Source organism: Mus caroli, chromosome 9, assembly GCF_900094665.2.
Source record: "Mus caroli chromosome 9, CAROLI_EIJ_v1.1, whole genome shotgun sequence".
In the NCBI taxonomy this organism is placed as follows: domain Eukaryota; kingdom Metazoa; phylum Chordata; class Mammalia; order Rodentia; family Muridae; genus Mus; species Mus caroli.
Window position 1 is genome coordinate 52,549,279 of NC_034578.1, and position 21,043 is coordinate 52,570,321.

General features: G+C 37.3%; 1 protein-coding gene across 2 annotated transcripts in view; it reads right to left on the reverse strand.

Moving 5' to 3' along the window:
- Positions 1-21,043, reverse strand: part of Scaper (S-phase cyclin A associated protein in the ER) — a 343,420-nt gene that overhangs the window by 254,900 nt on the left and 67,477 nt on the right. The window contains exons 10-15 of one of the 2 annotated variants that reach the window (XM_021171564.2): positions 20,298-20,557; positions 11,480-11,680; positions 6,614-6,784; positions 5,890-5,965; positions 5,290-5,407; positions 4,963-5,074 (exon numbers count right to left, since the gene is read on the reverse strand). In XM_021171564.2, coding sequence (XP_021027223.1) covers positions 4,963-5,074; positions 5,290-5,407; positions 5,890-5,965; positions 6,614-6,784; positions 11,480-11,680; positions 20,298-20,557 — 938 coding nt within the window. Of the gene's footprint in view, positions 1-4,962; positions 5,075-5,289; positions 5,408-5,889; positions 5,966-6,613; positions 6,785-11,461; positions 11,681-20,297; positions 20,558-21,043 lie in introns of both variants that reach the window. The other variant, XM_029481364.1, reaches the window with a different exon arrangement.

The window sequence follows — 21,043 nt, forward strand, 5'->3', positions numbered from 1 at the left end:
AAAACATCCAGGAAATCCAGGACACAATGAGTACACCAAACCTAAGGATTATAACTGTAGAAGAGAGTGAAGATTTCCAACTTAAAGGGCCAGTATATATCTTCAACAAAATTATAGACGAAAACTTCCTAAAGAAAGAGATGCCTATGAACATATAAGAAGACTACAGAACTCCAAATAGTTTGGACCAGAAAAGAAATTCGTCCTGTCACATAATAATCAAAACACAAAATGCACAAAACAAAGATTATTAAAAGCAGTAAGAGAAAGAGGTTAAACATCATATAAAGGCAGATCTATCAGAAATACACCAGACTTCTCACCAGAGTCTATGAAAGCCAGAAGATCCTGGGCAGATGTCATACAGACCCTAAGAGAACACAAATGCCAGCCCAGGCTACTATACTTAGCAAAACTCTCAATTACCATAGATGGATAAACTAAGGTATCCAATGACAAAATCAAATTTATACACTATCATTCCACAAATCCAGCCCTTCAAAGGATAATAAATGGAATGAAGTCCAACACAAGCTGGGAAACAATACCCTAGAAAAAGCAATAAAGTAATCATTCAACAAATCTAAAGGAAGAAAGCCACATGAACAAAATTCCAAATCTAACAAGAAAAATAACAGGAAACAACNATTACTTTTCCTTAATATCTCTTAATATCAATGGACTCAATTCCCCAATAAAAAGACATAGACTAACAGACTGGCTATGTAATCCAGACCCAACATTTTGCTGCATTCAGGAAACCCATCTCAGGGACAAAGACAGATACTACTGCACAGTTAAAGGCTGGAAAACAATTTCCAAGCAAATGGTCACAAGAAATAAACTGGAGTATCATTTTAATATCGAAAAAATTGACTTTCAACCTAAAGTTATCAAAAAAGATAAGGAGGGGCATTTCATACTTACCAAAGGTAAAATCTACCAAGATGAACTCTTAGTTCAGAACATTGATGCTCCAAATGCAAGGGCATCCACATTCATAAAAGAAACTTTACTAAAGATCAAAGATAAAAGCCGGGCGTGGTGGTGCACGCCTTTAATCCCAGCACTCGGGAGGCAGAGGCAGGCGGATTTCTGAGTTCGAGGCCAGTCTGGTCTACAAAGTGAGTTCCAGGACAGCCAGGGCTACACAGAGAAACCCTGTCTCCAAAAACAAAACAAAACAAAACAAAAAAAAAAAAAAAAAAAAAAAAAAAAAAAAAAAAAAAAAAAAAAAAGATCAAAGATAAAGAAAGATCTCAGAACATGGAAAGATCTCCCATGCTCATGGATTGGCAGGATTAATATAGTAAAAAGTAGCCAACTTATGGAAAGCAAACTACTGATTCAATGCAATCCCTATCAAAATTCCAACTCAATTCTTCACGGAGTTAGAAAGGGCAATTTGCACATTCGTTACATATGTGGAATAACATAAAACCTAGGATAGCAAAAACTATTCTCAACAATAAAAGAACCTCTGATGGAATCACCATGCCTAACCTCAAGCTATACTACAGAGCAATTATGATAAAAACTGCAATGGTATTGGTACAGTGACAGGCAGGTAGATCAATGGAATAGAATTGAAGACCCAGAAATGAACCCACACACCTATGGTCACTTGGTCTTTGACAAGGGAGCTAAAACCATCCAGTGGAAAAAAGACAGCATTTTCAACAAATGCTGCTTGCTTATCTGGTGGTTAGCATGTAGAAGAATGCAAATTGACCCATTCTTATCTCCTTGTACAAAGCTCACATCCAAGTGGATCAAGGTCCTCCACATTAAACCAGATACACTGAAACTAACAGAAAAGAAAGTGGGTAAGAGCCTCGAGCACGTGGTCAGAGGGGAAAACTTCCTGAACAGAACACCAATACCGTATGCTCTAAGACCAAGAATTGACAAATGGGATCTCATAAAATTGCAAAGCTTCTGTAAGGCAAAGGGCACTGTGAATAGGACATAATGGTAATCAATAGATCTTTACCAATCCTTTATCCAATCGAGGGCTAATATCCAATATATACAAAGAACTCAAGAAGGTAGACTACAGAGAACCAAATAAGCCTGTTAAAAAGTGGGGTACGGAGCTAAACAAAGAATTCTCAACTGAGGAATACTGAAGCACCTAAAGAAATGTTCAACATCCTTAATCATCAGGGAAATGCAAATCAAAACAACCCTGAGACTCCACCTCACAACAATCTGAATGGCTCAGGTCAAAAATTCCAGGTGACAACACATGTTGGAGAGGATGTGGAGAAAGAGGAACACTCCTCCATTGTTTGTGAGATTACAAGCTGTTACAACCACTCTGGAAATCAGTTTGGCGATTCCTCAGAAAATTGGACATAGTACTACCTGAGGACCCAGCTGTACCACTCCTGGGCATATACTCAGAAGATGCTCTAATACAAAACAGGAGTGTCTTATGTCTGCTAGGTAAATTGATCTCTTCACTCATTAGTATAAAAAAGAGGGAATTTTAGACTAAAATAATAATCAAAATTTTAAAACAAGAAATACCAAATATAACACTTACTCAAATACTTGGAAGAGATTCAACAGAATCAATGACAAATAAGGTTTAAAAGGGTAATACAATTGTACTATGGATAAAGCAGGATTTCCTTTCTGTTCTAAAAGAAATGTTTTGTTTCCCAAGAAATATATTTTCCACTGAAAAGAAACATTATTGCATAGTTGTTTCTAATTTCTTGAATTCTACTCCAAATTCAACCAAAGCCTCCTATGTTCTTAACACAAAGTTCCAACAGTTGTAAAATTCAAACTGTGTCTTCACAACTTTCCCTGGGCTAGCTTGTATAATCCATGTCTCATAATAAGTCAGTATTATTGTCCTACTTCACCTCCCTTTCCATTTTTCAAGTGTGTGTTCTGATATGGTCACTACTATGAGTAGTGCCCTATTTCCCTGCTATTTTATATTGTCAGTTCCTTCAAAAAAGCAGCTGGCTCCTTGGTTAGAGCAGAAAGTGGCACATATCTCAGGTCAAAGATGAGGATACGTAAGGTTGATAAGGTGGAGAAATTGCTCACATTCCTATGTTCCAGTTTTGCCTGTGAGTGTATTCATTAAGCATGGCATCAGGTGAATTTTACAAGTGCTCAGGGAGTCTTCTTATATTTCAAAGGACGAACTTATAGTCATGAGATACCAATGATAGCACAATCCTTCATAACTTCAACAGACTTCCACAGAGGAACTATTTTGAAAACTTTGTCAAAAAACTTGTAGATTTCCAAGTCAGTTGTTGGGTTTTTATTATATTCCTATGATGTAGTTAGGGTTCCCTCATTTCGGGGCTCCTTTTGTCTCTGTATTGCTATTTGGTTGTTTTTTAAAAGTAGTCAATTTGCCCAAGTATAATAGCTGGTTTCAGTAGGGGAAGACCATCCCCCAGGGATGTGGCTTTAGAAGCACTGATGGGGCTAAGCAAATAGAAACATATACTGACACACAAAGTGTGGAGTACATACACGCTGGGTCTAGAGCTATGCAGAATAGCATGGCAGTCTGATGGCTGGTGTGAATAACATCAATAGCTACCAGTGTTTACCAGGTACAAAAGATTCTGGGTATTTGCAGTACCTGAGCAGGATGCTCTCCTCCACAATAGCACATCTGTGTTAAGCATTGCATGTGCTAGTAAATAAGGGCCAGGACAGGAAATGGTAGGGGCCATAGTTTGGGCAAGTGGCACTCAGCTATGGAATCTGTTTTGAGTACACATATGACAGTAGGGAGTTATTTACATGAACTACAGTACTGGTGCCATACATGTGCCTAGTGACAACAACTGAGGGCTTATGCCGCTGAGGCTAAGGGAGATGGCCACAGGTACACTCAGAGTAGCAAAAATCTAAGCCAGAGCAGGGAGCAGGGAGCAGGGCTAGCCCCACAAGCAGGTACACAAAACAAGCCTAATAATTTCAACTTCAAAACCCTCCTAGCAAGTAATTCTGTATTTTGGACAGGCCTACCCAAAGAAATCTCCCAAAGAAAATGGCAAAAGACAAAGAATATCTTTTAAAAACCTTGCAAAATAAATCACATGAAATTTAAGAAGAAGGAAGATCAAAGTGTGGATACTTCGTTCCTTCTTAGAATGGGGAACAAAATACTGATGGAAGGAGTTACAGAGACAAAGTTCGGAGCTAAGATGGAAGGAAAGACCATCCAGAGACTGTCCCACCTGGGGATCCATCCTATATACAACCACCAAACCCAGGCACTATTGCATATGCCAGAAAGATTTTGCTGACAGGACCCTGTGAGTCTATGCCAATGCCTGGCAAATATAGAAGTGGATGCTCACAGTCATCTATTGGATGGAAAACAAGGCCCCTAATGAAGGAGCTAGAGAAAGTACCCAAGGAGCTAAAGGGGTCTGCAACCCTATAGGAGGAACAACAATATGAACTAACCAGTACCCCCCAGAGCTGTGTCCCTAGCTGCATATGTAGCAGAGGATGGTCTAGTTGGCCATCAATGGGAGGAGAGGCTCTTGGTCTTGCGAAGATCATATGCTCCAGTACAGGGGAATGCCAGAGCCAGGAAGTGGGAATGGGTGGGTTGGGGAGCAGGGTGGGGAGAGGGTATAGGGGGCTTTGGGGACAGCATTTGAAATGTAAATGAAGAAAATATCTAATAAAAAATAAATTAAAAAAAAACTTGCAAAATATCCATGTACTAGAAAGTTTAGGAAAGACAAACTCTTAGAAAGAAAGAAAGAAAGAAAGAAAGAAAGAAAGAAAGAAAGAAAGAAAGAAAGAAAGAAAGAAAGGAAGGAAGGGTAGCCTGAAACACTGTCAAAACACTGTTGTTTTCTACATGCATTTTTATGACCTTTAGTCTCAGAATAACAAAACCTATTTGACAATAATCCACCAACTTATGATTATCATTTTATTTTAAAAAATGTAAATGCTCACCCTTTCTAACAACTTTTGAAGCTTTAGTGTCTTCTCTTCGCGTAGCTTTTCCCTTAACTGTTGAGCTTTCATGTGTTTTTCTTCATATTTCTTTTTAGATTCTGCGATTGTCCTAATAATACACACAAATGAACAAGAAACACGTATTCACGTGACAAGGCTAAAACCAGGGATCTATGGACTCCAAACTTTTCAATGTATACAAGATCATTTCTCCTTAGTGCTTGTCATTTTTGATAGATATGGAATGTCCTGACAGAAGATGCCAAAGACAGAATCAAGATTTCTTACTATCAATCGTTTCAAGTGAAGTTTCATATGTCAGACCTTTTACGAGAAGGTGATGAAAGTTTTTCATGCATGTGAATTCCATGCCCTGGAAGTCTGGCAGGCTCCTCTTCTACAATATCTCCCCACGATGTATTTTGACGCCACGATTCACGAGCTGACAGGGGACAATCAAATAAAATGAGAAAACAGTTATTATTTAGCCATGTTTTTCTTTAAAGTTAACTTTAGAGAATTTTCTCAATATACATGTATGTATATTTATGTGGGCACTGGAGGACAATTTTGGGTGTCATCCTCAGAAACCCTGTCCACTTTCTTTGACACTGGATCTCTCATTGGCCTATAGTTCACCAATTAGGCTACACTGCCTAGCCAGAAAGCCCCAGAGATAAACCTGGCTCCACTTCCCAGTGCTGGGGAAATAAGCACACATAACCATGGCTGGCATATGCACTCTGGGTTGGGGACTACTCCAGTCCTCATGCTTGTAAAGCAAGCACTCTACTGACCGAGTGATCTCCATAGGAAAAAGACTTTTAAAAGCATTTCTACCTCAAATAACTGCATATAAGATGATCTACTATCTCCCACTGTGCCTAATAAACCAAATATTCAAAGACATTATACATACAATACCTTCATAATCTGCGAGAACATCATTCCAGTCCAGAGACACACCACAGAAAGATAGACTCCCACTGCCCATACTGGCCTAGAATGTAATAAAACACACACACACCAAAAACCAAACAAACAAACTTATTTTTGCACCTAACATTATAAGCTTAAAAATGAACTATGTATAAAATTCTCCTATCAAGTTCTAATAAACTTTACCAAACCAAACAAACAAAAGCAAAACTACATCTCATATATAGTTGTAATTTCCAAGTTAAAATACTATGTATTTTAAGAGTTCAGTAGCCATTCACAGGAACCAATGAATTATATTTCAAAACAAGTAAACTAGTCTTACACAAAGCATACACTGGAATTAAAAGCTATTTGGTAGTTGCTAATAGAAATTAAATACAAAACTTATGGTTGTTTTATTCTCCTCCATTAACACATGTACCCTAAGTACTTAGCAACAAAGCAATTCATCATCCTCTATTCATTAGGAGAACAAGCCAAGAATAATACTTTCTTCAGCCCCTAGAAATTACAATCTGAAGAACATTGGGTTCTTCCTTTCTGATAGACACAATTCCTTAATTTGTAAAATGACAATGACAAAATTTTCTACTTATCAACTGCATCACATATGAAAATATTTTGTAATCAGTAATGCTAAAAGAAAGATTTGCTACTGCTCATTATCTAAACCACAACAAATTTTCAAAAACACTAAAAAGCTCACAGAAAAATCACTGTCGTTGTCAGTCTCGATGTTAATGTCATTGTTTTCTTCAGCTTCAATTTCTCTGGTTAATTGTTCTTCTTCAGCAATAGCACTGGCGATGGCTTCTTCATTGGCCTTTTCTAGACGATCTGCTAGCTCTTCTTTTTTAGCGAGAACTTCTGCCATAGACTTTATTTTTTTTTAAAAAAGAGTAGAATCATGAAACATTAATATTATCTTTCTTTCTACATTGTTCATAAGCTACACACACACATACACACACACACACAAACCTAGAATCAGTAAAACTGGATGGAATACAGGTTCAAGCATTTGTTAGCAATATGACTTACAAGGTGCATGAAACCAAGGGCTTAATTACTGCTCCATGAAATCCAACAACAATCCATGTCTAACCTTCTTTACCAGCCTGTTATCTATGACAAACTGTCATTACAGATAACATCCATGAAGAAGTGCAAATTTCACCTGAATGCCCAAATTAAAAGCAGGTGCGAATCAAATCTTTTCCTTAAAAATGAAACAGGAATACTATACTATAATAGGAACATAATAAGCATGTAGGCTTTGAAGATGGTTTTGTAACCTAAAGATATTTTATAATTAAATAATTTACCTGAGAATTATCCGTTAATAAATCCTATGACTAAATCAAATTTATCCTATAAACCCTAAAGCAGCAAATAAAATAATGAAGTAAAGACTTATGCTTAATAAACCAACAAAGGGTGTAAAACAGAATTTTAAAAAGCAACAATATACACACAAGTCAAAGGGAAAATGAATACTAAGCTGATAATTGTAAACAAATCATATTACATTTAAATAGTCTAAATATCACCAATTAACCAGAAGAGAATGTCAAACTAGATCAAAACCAACACCCAACTGTGTTTCTCATAAGAAACTTAAAAATATAGATTACAAGAATTTAAAAGTAAATAAATAATAAAGAATGACTGAGAAGGGCTGTACAAAGGAAAGTTAAGGGGGAAATTATGCAATTATATTTTCATTTAAAAAAATAGAAAGAATGAGATAGTCATATGAAAGCCAGATTTCAGAGCAAAAACTATCACTAGGAACAAAGATGTTCACTTCATAAAGAAACATATCATCATGAATTCAAGTCTCTTACAAAACTAATGAACTTAAAGAATTTAAAACTACATGAGACAAAGCCTAAGCTGTAAAATAAAAGAGAACTAAGAACAGAAACTGTGTAACTTCTTAAGAAAACACCCTGACAGTTCTTTAAATGGTTAAGCATGCAGTATATATGGTCCATCAGATTTACAAGTCCTATATATGTATACAGAAGAAATAAAAACATATATAGACATAAAACTTGCATGCAGATACTTAAGCAGAGTTACTCGGAATAGCTAATAGCCAACAACAAAAACAGCCTAAATGTACAACTGTAGAATACAAAAGTACAGTATTGCATATTCATACAATAGAATATTATTTAGTCATAAAAACTAGTAAATACTTAAAATAGTCTAGTACTATTTTCTATTGCTCTGATGTCCAAAACAGGCAAAAGCACAGACAGAGAAGGCAAGTTAGAAGGCCAGGAATGATACTCAGTTTCTCTTTAGGGGAATGGTGTGCTGTCATCTATTATAGTGATGGATAAATAATTCTGTAAATGTGTTTTAAGAACATTTCATTCTCAATGGATTTAGATGGGTCTATTTAAATGGATAAATTATGTTCTTTAAATTACAACTCAATCAACTCTAACCAAACAACTGCAAGATCTGTATAAAAAACTACAAATCTCTGAAAAAGAAATTGAAGGCCTCAGAAGATGGAAAGATGTCTCATGCTCATGGATTGGTAAGATTAATATAGTAAAAATGGCCATCTTATCAAAGGAAACCTACAGATTCAAAGTAATTCCCAACAAAATTCCAACACAATTCTTCACAGACTTGGACAGAACAATTCTCAACTTCATATGGAAAAACAAAGGAACCAGGATAGCCAAAACAATTCTCAACAATAAAAGAACTTCCAGGGGAATCCCCATGCCTAACTTCAATGCAATAGTGATAAAACCCATATGGTGTTGGTACAAAAAAGGAAATGTCAATAAATGGAATAGAATGAAAGACCTAGAGGTAAACAACACCTGTGGACAGTTGATCTTTGACAAAGATGCCAAAATCATACAGTGGGAAAAAAAGAAAGCATCTTCAATATATGGTGCTGGTCTAACTGGCAGTCTGTATGTAGAATGAAAACTGATCCATATTTATCACCTTCCACAGAGCTAAGTCCAAGTGGATCAAGGTCAGTAACATAAACCAGATACACTGAACCTAATAGAAGAGAATGTGGCAAAGAGCCTCGAACTTTTCATTAAAAAATTCATAGATATACTGAGCGGTCAACACTGTCCTCTAAAATGATAAAAGCAATAAGTAAGGCTACAAAAGACATGAAAATATTATCAACAAAATTGAACTAGAGATTTTTCCAAAGTAAAATGAAAACACATATTCACACAAAGACACATGCAAAGGACTAAGGATCTGGTCCAGTGGCAGAACACTTGCCTAGAATGCACAAGGCCCTGGCTACAATCCTTGGAACAGCCATATTAAGAAATGTACAAAAATATCCATGTGATTTTTAAACATGAGAAATAAAAACTAGAAAAGCCTTGGATATCTATAAGCAAAAGAATGAACAAACATTGTGCTGTATGTAAAAAACAAGTTACTACTGAAGCTGAAAAAGCAACAGACAATTACACATACTTCATGGATGAACCTAGAAAAAAGTATGTTGTTGAAAGGTGCCAAACAAAGAACATATTTATAAAAAACTCTGAAAGACAAACTTCAACATTGAAAAAGACAGGAGAATAGGATACAGTGGAAGAGGAAGAAGAGAAAGGCACAGCTGGAAGAAAGGTTGTGGAGAGGAATATAAGAACTTGGAGCAGCACTCACTGTGTTGAGGATCTTGGTTATAGTGATGGTTTCAAAGGTATAAGCACAAATAAAAATTCATCAATTTGCATACATTAAATATGCAAAGACGACTAAAATCAATTATAACTCAATAAAACTACTGCAGACTGCAAATTCTTAAACCCCAGATTATAAGTAATTTGGCATAGAATCTAGGTCACACAATTAATGTGCCACACAAACATAGAAACAATACCTAAATTCCAAATGTCAAAGTGTGTGTGTGTGTTTGCAGAAGGTAAGTTAGTACATACATCTGTTCTGTTTCTTCATTTTATGTTTCCTGAAATATATTTTTATTTATGAAAACCTGAAGATTCAAACCTGTGCCAGAGTTTATAAAAGACAGACACACTAATTAAATCATCCATATACAACTTTGTATCAAATGGTGAGCTTTAAATAATTTATAATTATTTTAAAAGACTTTTCAAGAAAATTTGACAATGCAACTCTAAAAAGTTGGGTTAAATAGAAGCTAGATTTATAATGGCATATTATTATTATTATTCTAATGCTGGAAAAGGTTAGTTGTTACTTTTCAAATGTTTCCATTAGGAATAATTATGGGCTCTATAATGACATTTTAATACATGTATAAAATATTATATATATTTATTAAATCTTTGAGAATCTCATAAAATATATTAAATTCCCATTGACACCTTCCCATCCCTTCACACCTAAGTTGGGATTTCTTCTTCCTTTTTTTTTTTCCTTTCACCATGGAGTTGAGTTTGTGTTGCCCAGCTAGTCCTGTGAGTAGGGCCTGCCTATCAAGTGTTTGACTTCATTGAAGAAATATTATCACATCATTTAAAAAACAACTGACTCTCCTTCTCCTAGACAGAAGCTGCCAAATACTATAACTTCTGTGTTAGTGATAGAATTTCATATCCTCTCCCCGCCACACCCTATGCTGAGATTTTAGTCTGGCTAGAGCTCAAGACAATCTTGTGAGTACTGTCGCACTGCTGTGAGGTCATATGTGCAGCTGCTTTGTTGCATCTGGGAGAATATTGTTCTCTTGATGTTACTGACCATATCTGCCTCTTACAATTTTTCTAAGGCTCAGGGATCTCTGTGGAAAAGATTTACTTTTTACATTAGAAAGATTCCCAATCAATTTTTGGTAATGGTTATATTCATCAAGTGAGCAGAAAGAAATTTGTATTCTATCTTATTTGAGCCAGCCCTATGACAATATCATACTGAGAAACAAAATAAAAACCAGTTTTCTCATCACTGTAAGACATCTGTTCCTCCCAACCTAAGAAACTGGATGTGGCATTAATCTAAAGCAATTCATGAGAGTGTCTTCCCATAATCAAACCACAAGAGAAACAACTTAATATGCTTTCTAGATGCAGAAACAGAAAGTATAAATATGACAAATATTACAACTTATGTTGAAGTAATTACTTGCTTGCTCTTAATTATGTTCATTTTTTAAAAGTTCATTACTAAACGCAGCAGCAGAGGCAGCAACAGCAACAAAAGAATAGCAGGCATCCTTTCTCATTTATGGGAATGCCAGATATTAAAGAAGAAAAAAGCTTTAAAAAATTCATGTTCTTTTCACTTCTGATTTATTTTTTAATGTGGATGCTAGGTTGCTAAAATGCAATTGATGAAATTGCATATAAACTGATTCTGAACAACTGTATATTATCATCTTCGTCCTCTACAAATCAGTAAGAATTTTAAATATCTGAAAATATTATTAGAAAAATGTTAAAATGAAATGACATACAAATAAAACCTGTTCTGTAAAGTATGAGGTTATAATTCTGATGGATGATACCTAAATTTATACTTTTTAACATATTCATACAGGATTCTGATAAGTTGTTCTTACCCAGTCAGCAGCACTCACATTTGAAATGTCTGAAGGGTCCGTCGTCTCAGTCACCATTCCTGTTGTCTCTGCTGGAACTCTGTCTGTTGGCAAAGCTGTGGTGTTTTGTGGAGCAACACATACTGCATCACTGTCAATAGCTGGTTTTTCATAAGTATGCACTGAACTGTCTTGACTACTACCAGAATTCTTGACATCATCCAATAAACTCACTGTGAACTAAAAACACATACTTTTAGAATAAGCCAGGAATGACTTTCAAATGGAACAAATATTAGATTCTGTAAGAGCTAGTTCTACTTAACCCATCAAGTGAAGGAGCACTTACCTGTCTGATTGAAAACTTCTGTCTCTGTCTCAGTCTCTGTCTCTCTCTGCCTCTCTGTCTCTCTTTCTCTCTCCCTCTCTCTGTCTGTCCTCTGTCTGTCTGTCTGTCTCTCTGTCTCTGTCTCTGTCTCTCTCTATGTGTGTTTGTGTGTGTGTGTTTGTGAAGCTCAGCAGAAGGAAAGAAACCATTCAGCTACAGAAACTTTATCTGTATGCCTACTATGTGTTGAGCTTCATCTGTGGTATTCTCGGAAGTGATGTTTTACATATTGCAACATTTACTTTTAGTAAAGTGGTTTTTAATTATTTTTAACATTTATATATTATGCATGTTGGCATGACTACACATGTACACACACGTCACTGAGTTTGTGTGATCAAAACATAACTTGTATGAATGGGATTCTCTACTACTATATGGGTTCTGAGTATTAAATTCAGGTCACTGGGCTTGGCAGCAAATACCTTTACTTGCAAGTCATCTCGCCAGGTCTAGTAAGTTGGCTATATATGAGTATATCATATCTCCTACAATAAAATCTAGTCACATGCTTAATACTGACCATTGTACATATTTAACCAAAGGCATTATGCAGATCTTTTGTGAACTATCAAATATCAAATGTGAAGAGCCAGTATTCTGAAAATATCCTAAAAACATTTCTTACTACAATTTACTTTAGGGTAGTTTACTCAAAATTATCAAATTTATCCTTTTTAAAACATAACCTCATTATTTTGGTCCCTCATCTAAGTAGGCCTGAAGCTTCCACACTTCAGTCTTCCTTCTTCTTGAGTTTAATATGGTCTGTAAGTTGTATTGTGGGTGTGCTGAGCTTTTCTCCTAATGCCCACTTATCAGTGAGTGCATACCATGTGTGTTCTTTTGTGACTGGGTTACCTCACTCAGGATGATATTTTCTAGTTCCATCCATCTGCCTGCAAATTTCACGAAGTCATTGTTTTTAATGGCTGAGTAGTACTCTATCGTGTAAATGTACCACATTTTATGTACTCATTCCTCTGTTGAGGTATTTCTCCGTTGTTTCCAGCTTCTGGCTATAATAAGTAAGGCTGCTATGAAAATAGTGGAGCATGTGTCCTTGTTATTTGTTGGAGCATCTTTTGGGTATATGCCCAGGAGTTGTATATATGGATCTTCATGTAGTACTATGTCCAATTTTCTGAGGAACTGTCAAACTGATATCCACAGGGGTTGTACCAGCTTACAAGCACATTAGCAATGGAGAAGTATTCCTCTTTCTCTAAATCCTTGCCAGCATTTCCTCTCACCTGAGTTTTTGATCTTAGTCATTCTGATTGGCATAGATGGTATCTCAGGGTTGTTTTGGTTTGCATTTCCCTGATGACTAAGGATGTGGAGCATTTCTTTGGGTGCTTCTTGGCCATTTAAGATTACTCAGGTGAGAATTATTTGTTTAGATATGTACCCCATTTTTTAAATAGGGTTATTTGGTTCTCTAGAGTCTAACTTACTTCTTGAGTTCTTTGTATATATTTGATATTAGCCTTCTATAGAATGTAGAATTGGTAATCACAATCTGTAAGTTGCCATTTTGTCCTGATGACAGTGTCTTTTGCCTTACTCAAGCTTTTCAGTTTTATGAGATCCAATTTGTCTATAGTTGATCTTAGATCCTGGGCCATTGGTGTTCTGTTCAAGACATTTCCCCTGTGTCAATGTGTTCAAGGCTCTTTCCCAATTCTCTTCTAATAGATTCAGTATATCTGCTTTCATGTGGAGGACCTTGATCCACTTGGACTTGAGCTTTGTACAAAGGAGATAAGAATAGATCAATTTGCATTCTTCTACATGCTAACTGCCACTTAAGCCAGCACTATTTGTTGAGTATGCTGTCTTTTTCCCACTAAATGGTTTTAGCTTCTTTGTCAAAGTTCAAGTGACCATAGGTGTGTGGATTCATTTCTGGGTCTTCAATTCTATTCCACTGATACACCTGTCTGTTTCTGCACCAACATATCACTATTGCTCTGCACTTGAACTTGAGGTCAATGATGGTGATTCCTCCAGAACTTCTCTTATTGCTGATAATTGTTTTCATTATCCTGGGTTTTTTGTTGTTCCATATGAATTTGAGAATTGTTCTTTCCATCTCTGTGAAGAATTGATTTGGAATTTTGATGGGGATAGCATTGAATTTGTAGATTGCTTTTGGTAAGATGAACATTTTTAGTATGTTAATCCTGCTGATTCATGAGCATGGAAGATCTTTCCATCTTCTGCGGTCTTCTTTGATTTCTTTCTTCAGAGACTTGAAGTTCTTGTCATACTGATCTTTCACTTGCTTGGTTAGAGTCACAATAAGATATTTTATACTATTTGTGATTATTGTGAAGGGTGTTGTTTGCCTAATTTCCTTCTCAGTTCATGCATCCTTTGAACAGAGGAAGGCTTGAGAAAGACAATCTATACTAGTCTCAGGGGAAAAAAAAAGGTTGAGCTAAGACAAGACATCTAAACACCCATTGTATCTCCTCATGCAATTTATATACTTTAGTTTTAAATGTCCTCTATTGCTCACTCAAGAATAATCCACATATGACCAACAGAAAAACAAAAATACAAAAAGATAGTAACACTGGCTTAGACCACCTACATATTCATTTGTAAATATAATTTAATAAGTATAAGCGAGTATATTTTCTCCAACAGAATAAAACAAACGGTGCATTGTATTCCAATTATACTTCAGGTTAAAGAACTCAAAACTAAAATTGTGAACTTAATGCTCACATAACTTCTAAAAAACATTGGTTAAACACTGCAGTGGCCATAAAGCTGAGTTTGATGATCTGTTTTTAAAAATAAACTCTATCACAAATAAGGCTGCTATGAATATAGTGGAACAAGTGCCCTTGTGTTATAATGGGGCATCTTTTGGGTATATTCCAAAAAGTGATATAGCAGCAGCCTTATTTGTGATAGCCAGAAGCTGGAAATAACCTAGATGTCCCATGACAGAAGAATGGATACAGAAAATGTGGTTCATTTATACAATGGAATACTACTCAGCTATTAAAAACGAGGACATCCTGACTTTGCAGGCAAATGGATGGAACTAGAAAATATCATCCCCAGTGAGGTTACCCAGACCCAAAAGGACATGCATGGTGTGTGTACTAAGTGGATATTAGCCAAAAAAAAAAAAAAAAAAGTACAGAATACCCAAGATACAGTCCACAGAACTCAAAAAGGTCAACAAGCTGAAGTGCTCAAGCGAGGAAGCCTCAGTCCCACTTAGGAGAGAGAAGAAAGCAATCACAAGTGGGGATGATGAGAGGGACCTGGGAGGGAAAGAAAGTGGAATGGGGGAGAGAGTTGTAGAGGGAGGCGGAACCTGATCTGGTATTGGGTGAAGGAAAAGAACTAAAGCCCTTAGGGCCAGCAGAAAGAATGGAAACAGGCAACCTTGGGAGATAGGAGGTTGGGGGGACCCTCCAGAATGCACCAAAGACCTGGGAGGTAAGAGACTCTCAGGAATCAAAGGGAGGGACCTTAGATGAAATGCCTGACAGTAGGGAGAGGGAATGTATAGAGCCCACCTCCAGCAGGAAGACCAAGTGAGGGATGGGTTGCCGTCCCATAGTCACATCTCTGACCCATAATTGTTCTTATCTAAAAGGATTACAGGGATGGAAATGGAGAGGAGCCTGAGGAAAAGAAGGTCCAGTGACAGGCCCAAAGTGGGATCCAGCTCAAGGGGAGGTCCAAAGCCTGACACTATTGCAGAGGCTATTACTGAGGCTATGGAGTGCTCACAAAAAGGGACCTATCATGACTGCCCTCTGAAAGACCCAACAAGCAGGTGAAAGTGTTAGATGCAGATGTTTGCACCCGACCATTGGACAGAAGCAGCTGATCCCTGTTGTTATATTAGGCAAGGCTGAAAGAAGCTGAGAAGGGTGATCCTGTAGGAGAACCAGAAGTCTCAATTAATCTAGACCCCCTAGATCTTTCAAACTCTAGACCACCAAAAAGACAGCATACACCAGCTGATATGAGGCCCCCACACATATACAGTAGAGGACTTCCAGTTCATTCAGAGATGATGCACCTAATCCTCAAGAGACTGGAGGCCCCAGGGAGTTTAGAGGTCAGGTGAGGTCGGGGGTACAGGTATCCACATGGAGACTGGGGAGTGCGGTGAGGGGGGAGGAGGAGGTGTGGGATGTGGAGCAGTCAGAGGGTGGATGGGGGGTGGGGAATGGAATATGGAGTGTAAAAAAGAAATTAATTTAAATTAAAAAAATATTAAACTCTGCCAAGTCTCACAAACTACTCTATAAATCCTACTATTGGTCAGAACTTATCATCCAAAGTGTTGATTTTAACATAAACATCATTTAAATTGGATCACAGTATTTACAGTGCCATCAATATTATTAACCTGTCAGTCATTGTGGTTCCCAATCTTCTTGACAATATTTACATTAGCATTACTGATGCTAATAAATAGTTTACTGTTTATTAAAAACTCAATAGCATTTATCAAAGAAATCAAAGCTAAACCATAAAATAAGTTGAGAAAAGTTATAAACCCCTAATTCCATTTTTAGCGTGACAGTGAAGAATATGAATACTATTACCACTTTGACTTCCATCAGATCGAAGCAAACATTACAGCAAATATTTTAATTACTTAAAAATTCTTTGTATGGAATACTCTTTAAATCTCAAAATTCAAATGTATTCATTTCAATACAAAAAATATCATTAATTTTAGAGCCAGATTATAGTTTTAAGTAAGACACATCAGTAAAACTTCATATGGTAGGTAAAATTAAAAAGTGACTTGTTCCCAGGGGTGGTGGTAAGTGCTTAGATCCCAGCACTGGAGAATAGGGGCAGAAGAGCTGGAGTACCACAGGTCAAATGGTGTTAAAGCCTATCCTAAAGCAGAGAGAGCTGGGCAGGGTGCTGCACTCCAGTGATCACAGCATTCAGAGGAGACAAAGGCAAATTGACCTCTGGGAGTTTCAGGATAACCTAGTCCACACAGAACGTTCCAGGCCCACCAGGACGATGGAGTGACACAGGAGCCTGGTATGGCAGTTTCCTGAGAGGTTCTCCCAGCACCTGACTAATATAGATGCAGATACTTGCAGCCAACCATTGGACTGAGCCCAGGGACCACAATGGAAGAACTAGGGGAAGGACTGAAGGAACTGATGGGGATTGCAACTCCATACGAAGAACAGTATCAACTAATTGGATCACCCATACCTCCCAGAGACTAAATCATTAACCAAAAAGTTGAGCCATGTACAAATGTAGCAGAGGATAGTCTTATCGAACATCAATGGGAGAGGAGGCCCTTGGTCCTGTGGAGGCTTGATGCCACAGTGCCAGAGGATGCTAGAGCAGGGAGGCAGGAAGTGGGTTAGTGGGTGGAGGAGCACCTTCATACAGGAGAAGAAGAGGGGGGTATGGTGGGGAATTTGTGGAGGGTTACCCAGGAAGGGGGATATCATTTGAGATGTGAATGAATAAAATGATTAATAATATATACACACACTCAGACATAGACACACACTATTTTCCACATGTCCAGGGCTCTTACACATTGTCTCAAATCAGAACACTGTATAAGGTATCTCCTCAAAGAAGTTTGCAACCTCACAAGGACACAAACACACACAGCAGAGAATAATGTAATATTAGATCCTTGTCATGGATAGGCCTGCCAGGGCAGACCTGTGGTTTCAGGTACTTAGAAGGCTGAGAAGAGAATCACAAGTTCAAAATTAGCTTGGGCTGCAAAGTAAAGTCAAAGTCCACCTGAACCCCTCTGAAACACCCTCTCTCAAAAGAAAAAAGTTAACAACCAAATGTAGCTTAGTGGTAGAGCACTTGCCTGGCATGTGTGTAACACCTAGGTTCATTCACCAGTACCAAAAAAGGAAAAAGAAAAAGGAAAAGCAAGACCAGGAAGTTAAGAAATATTTCCAATGGGGAAGATATCTTAGAGATAAAGATTAATTTAAACGGTAAATATCATTCTAAACTGAAAATACTACAATTATTTTATAAATGACTTTATTTAGATTCACTCTTCTGATAACAAAATATGTTATTGATCATTTTATATAACAATTATACCAAATGAATGAGAAATTTTATATAAAATATATATAAATTTATTTAAAAAGCATATGAGTTCATAAGTCAAAGTGAAAAAATACTGGGAACCTTAACTTCAAAAAATATACTTAACATTGCCAGTTGTAGACAGATAAGGCAAAAACAATATCTCAATGTCATTTTCTTTAACTTTCCTGCCTTTTAAAAGAATTATTTATTGGTTATTTTATTTATTTACATTTCAAATGTTACCCCCCTTCCTGGTTTCCCCTCTGCAAACCCCCTATCCTGTTCCCCTCCCCCCTGATTCTATGAGGGTGCTCCCCTATCAACTCACCCACTCCCACCTCCCCACCCTAGCATTCCTCTACACTGGGGCATCAAACCTTCACAGGACCAAGGGCCTCCCCTCTCATTGGTGCCAAATAAGGCCATCCTCCAGCTACATCTGCAGCTGGAGCCATGGGTCCCTCCATGTGTATTCTTTGGTTGGTTGTTTAGTCCTTAGGAGCTCTGGGGGAGGGGAGAGGTCAGATTGGTTGATATGTTCTTCCTATGGGGCTGCAAACCCCTTCAGCTCCTTCAGTACTTCCCCTAACTCCTCCATTGGGGTCCCTGTTCTCAATCTGAGGGTTGGCTTCAGCATCCACATCTGTATTGGTCAGGTGCTGGCAGAGCCTCTCAGGAAACAAGTACATCAGGTTCCTGTCATCAAGCACTTCTTGGCATCATCAATAGTGATTGGGTTTTGTGGTTGCATATAGGGTGAATCCCCAGGTGGGACAGTCTCTGCATGACCTTTCCTTCAGTTTTTGCTCCACACTTTGTCCCTGCATTTCCTTTTGACAGGAGCAATTCTGGGTTAAAATTTTTGGGAAGGATGGGTGGCCCCATCCCTCTAAGAGGGCCATGCCTAACCTCTCCATATGGTCTCTACAGATTCTCTAGAAGGAAGACCAAAGTGTGGATGTTTCAGTCCTACTTAGAAGGGGTAACAAAATAATCACAGGAGGTAGAGGGTGGGAGGAATTTGAGAGGAAGAGAGGAGGAGGGAGGGAAAAGTGGGGGCAGGATCAGGTGAGGTGTGGAAGGAGACAGGAGATGTACAGAGGGTCAGGAAATTGAACAGAGGTATGTAGCAATAGGGGATGGGGAGTGGGGGTAGCCACCAGAAAGTCCCAGAGGCCAGGAAAGCAAGAAGCTATCAGGACTCAATGGGGATGATATTAGCTAAAATCAATGTCATTTTTTAATGATACTAAATCCCAACTGAAACAAGAGAACACCATCTGAGCTGATTAATAAGACCTTGTCAAATTACCATCATTGGGACATTAAGTATAATCACTTTATTTCTGACACAAAGGGATAAAACAAACTGAACTACAAAGAATGAAAAAACAAAGAACACTGTTTATGAAGCAAAGCAAAACAAAACCAAAGCTTCAATGAGCGCTTCTAGACATATCAAGGATGAAAGCATAAGATAGATGAGGAACTGTCCCTAATGAAAAACACTACTATCACATTGTAGATACACTTCTAAATCAGAAAACAATCTATGACGACGATCAGCAGGGCCATGCATAGTAACATCCTTACAGTCCCAGAACTCTAAAAGCTGAAAAGAGATGATCATGAGTTTGAGGCCATCCTGGGTTACACAGCAAAACTATATCAAAATTAAAAAGCAAACAACAAAAGCAGTCAGGCATGGTAGGCCATAACTGTAATGTCTATCTTTGAAAGGCTAAAGCAAGAGGATAGTTAAGTTACAGGCCAGCCCTGGCTGCATAGTAAGGCTCCATATTAACTATAAACAAAGGGATGGGCAAGATGGCTCAGTGGGTAAAATGCCAAGCCTGATGACCTGAGTTCAAAACCCCAAACCACGATAGTAGGAGACAACCAACTCTGACCTCTTCAGGTACACCACAACACATGCTAATAATAAATACAACCTTTAAAAACAATTTTTAAATCCTTTAAATATTTAACATAATACTAAAAAGCTAGTACAATAAGAAAAATTTAAATATTGACTATATATTAGATATTGTAGAAATGTTATGTTCACTTTATAACATAACATAAAAGAATCTATCTGTTTCTAGAAGATACATGTCATGGTATAAAAGTTAATGGCTTTCAGGTTGGCACATTAATCTCCAGTGTTTAGCATAGTATAGACAGACATACAGGCAGTATAAATAGAAGATATAATAAACATTAATATGTCAATCTAAGTAGAAACTTTCAATCTAGTCTGAAACTTTTCTTAAGATCTCAAATTATAGGAACAAAGGCTGGAGTGGAGAGGATAAGTCAGTCTAGCACACACAGACATGTTTAAACACAGTAGTGAGGATTTTCAAAATGCATTACCTGAGTTCTCTCAGAAAGAGGATGGTCAGAAGAATGTAATAATGAGTCTTTGGAGAGCGATTCAACAGTAGAACATCTGTCTTCAAGTTTTCCTTTCTGTATGCTTTCTTCAGGTAAAAGGCATATGTTTTCCTTATCGCTGTCATCCTTTGACCTTAAGGTTTCTGTCACTAGTGAAACTTTAGGTATCACTGCTGTCGATCGGGAACGCACTGGCCGACCTCTCTGAACAGTCTCCCATCCCTCAGCATCTTTCCGTTCTATGTAATTAAGGGAAGAATTAAATCAAATTTTCTTTAGATGATAAATATATTAAGAGAAACTATAAAAAGAAATGTTTTCCAATTTAATTTCCTTTTCCCTATTGTTTTTTACATATATATGTATATATGTATGTGTATGTATGTTTGCTTGTTTGTTTTTGTTTTTTGAGACAGGGTTTCTGTCCTGGAACTTACTCTGTAGACCAGGCTGGCATCAAACTCAGAAATTCGCCTGCCTCTGCCTCCCAAGTGCTGGGATTAAAGGCATGCGCCACCACGCCCGGCTCCTAAAATATTTTAAGGCAAATTTTAGACATTATTGCACTGCAATTATTTAGTCTGTTTCTTAACAGAAAACGTCTTCAATACTATTAGTATACCCAGAAAAAGGAACAATGATGAAAGTCATATCAATTCTATCTAAACTCAACATTTAGTCATGCTTAACATTATCAAAACATACTACATGTTTTTAAGTATATC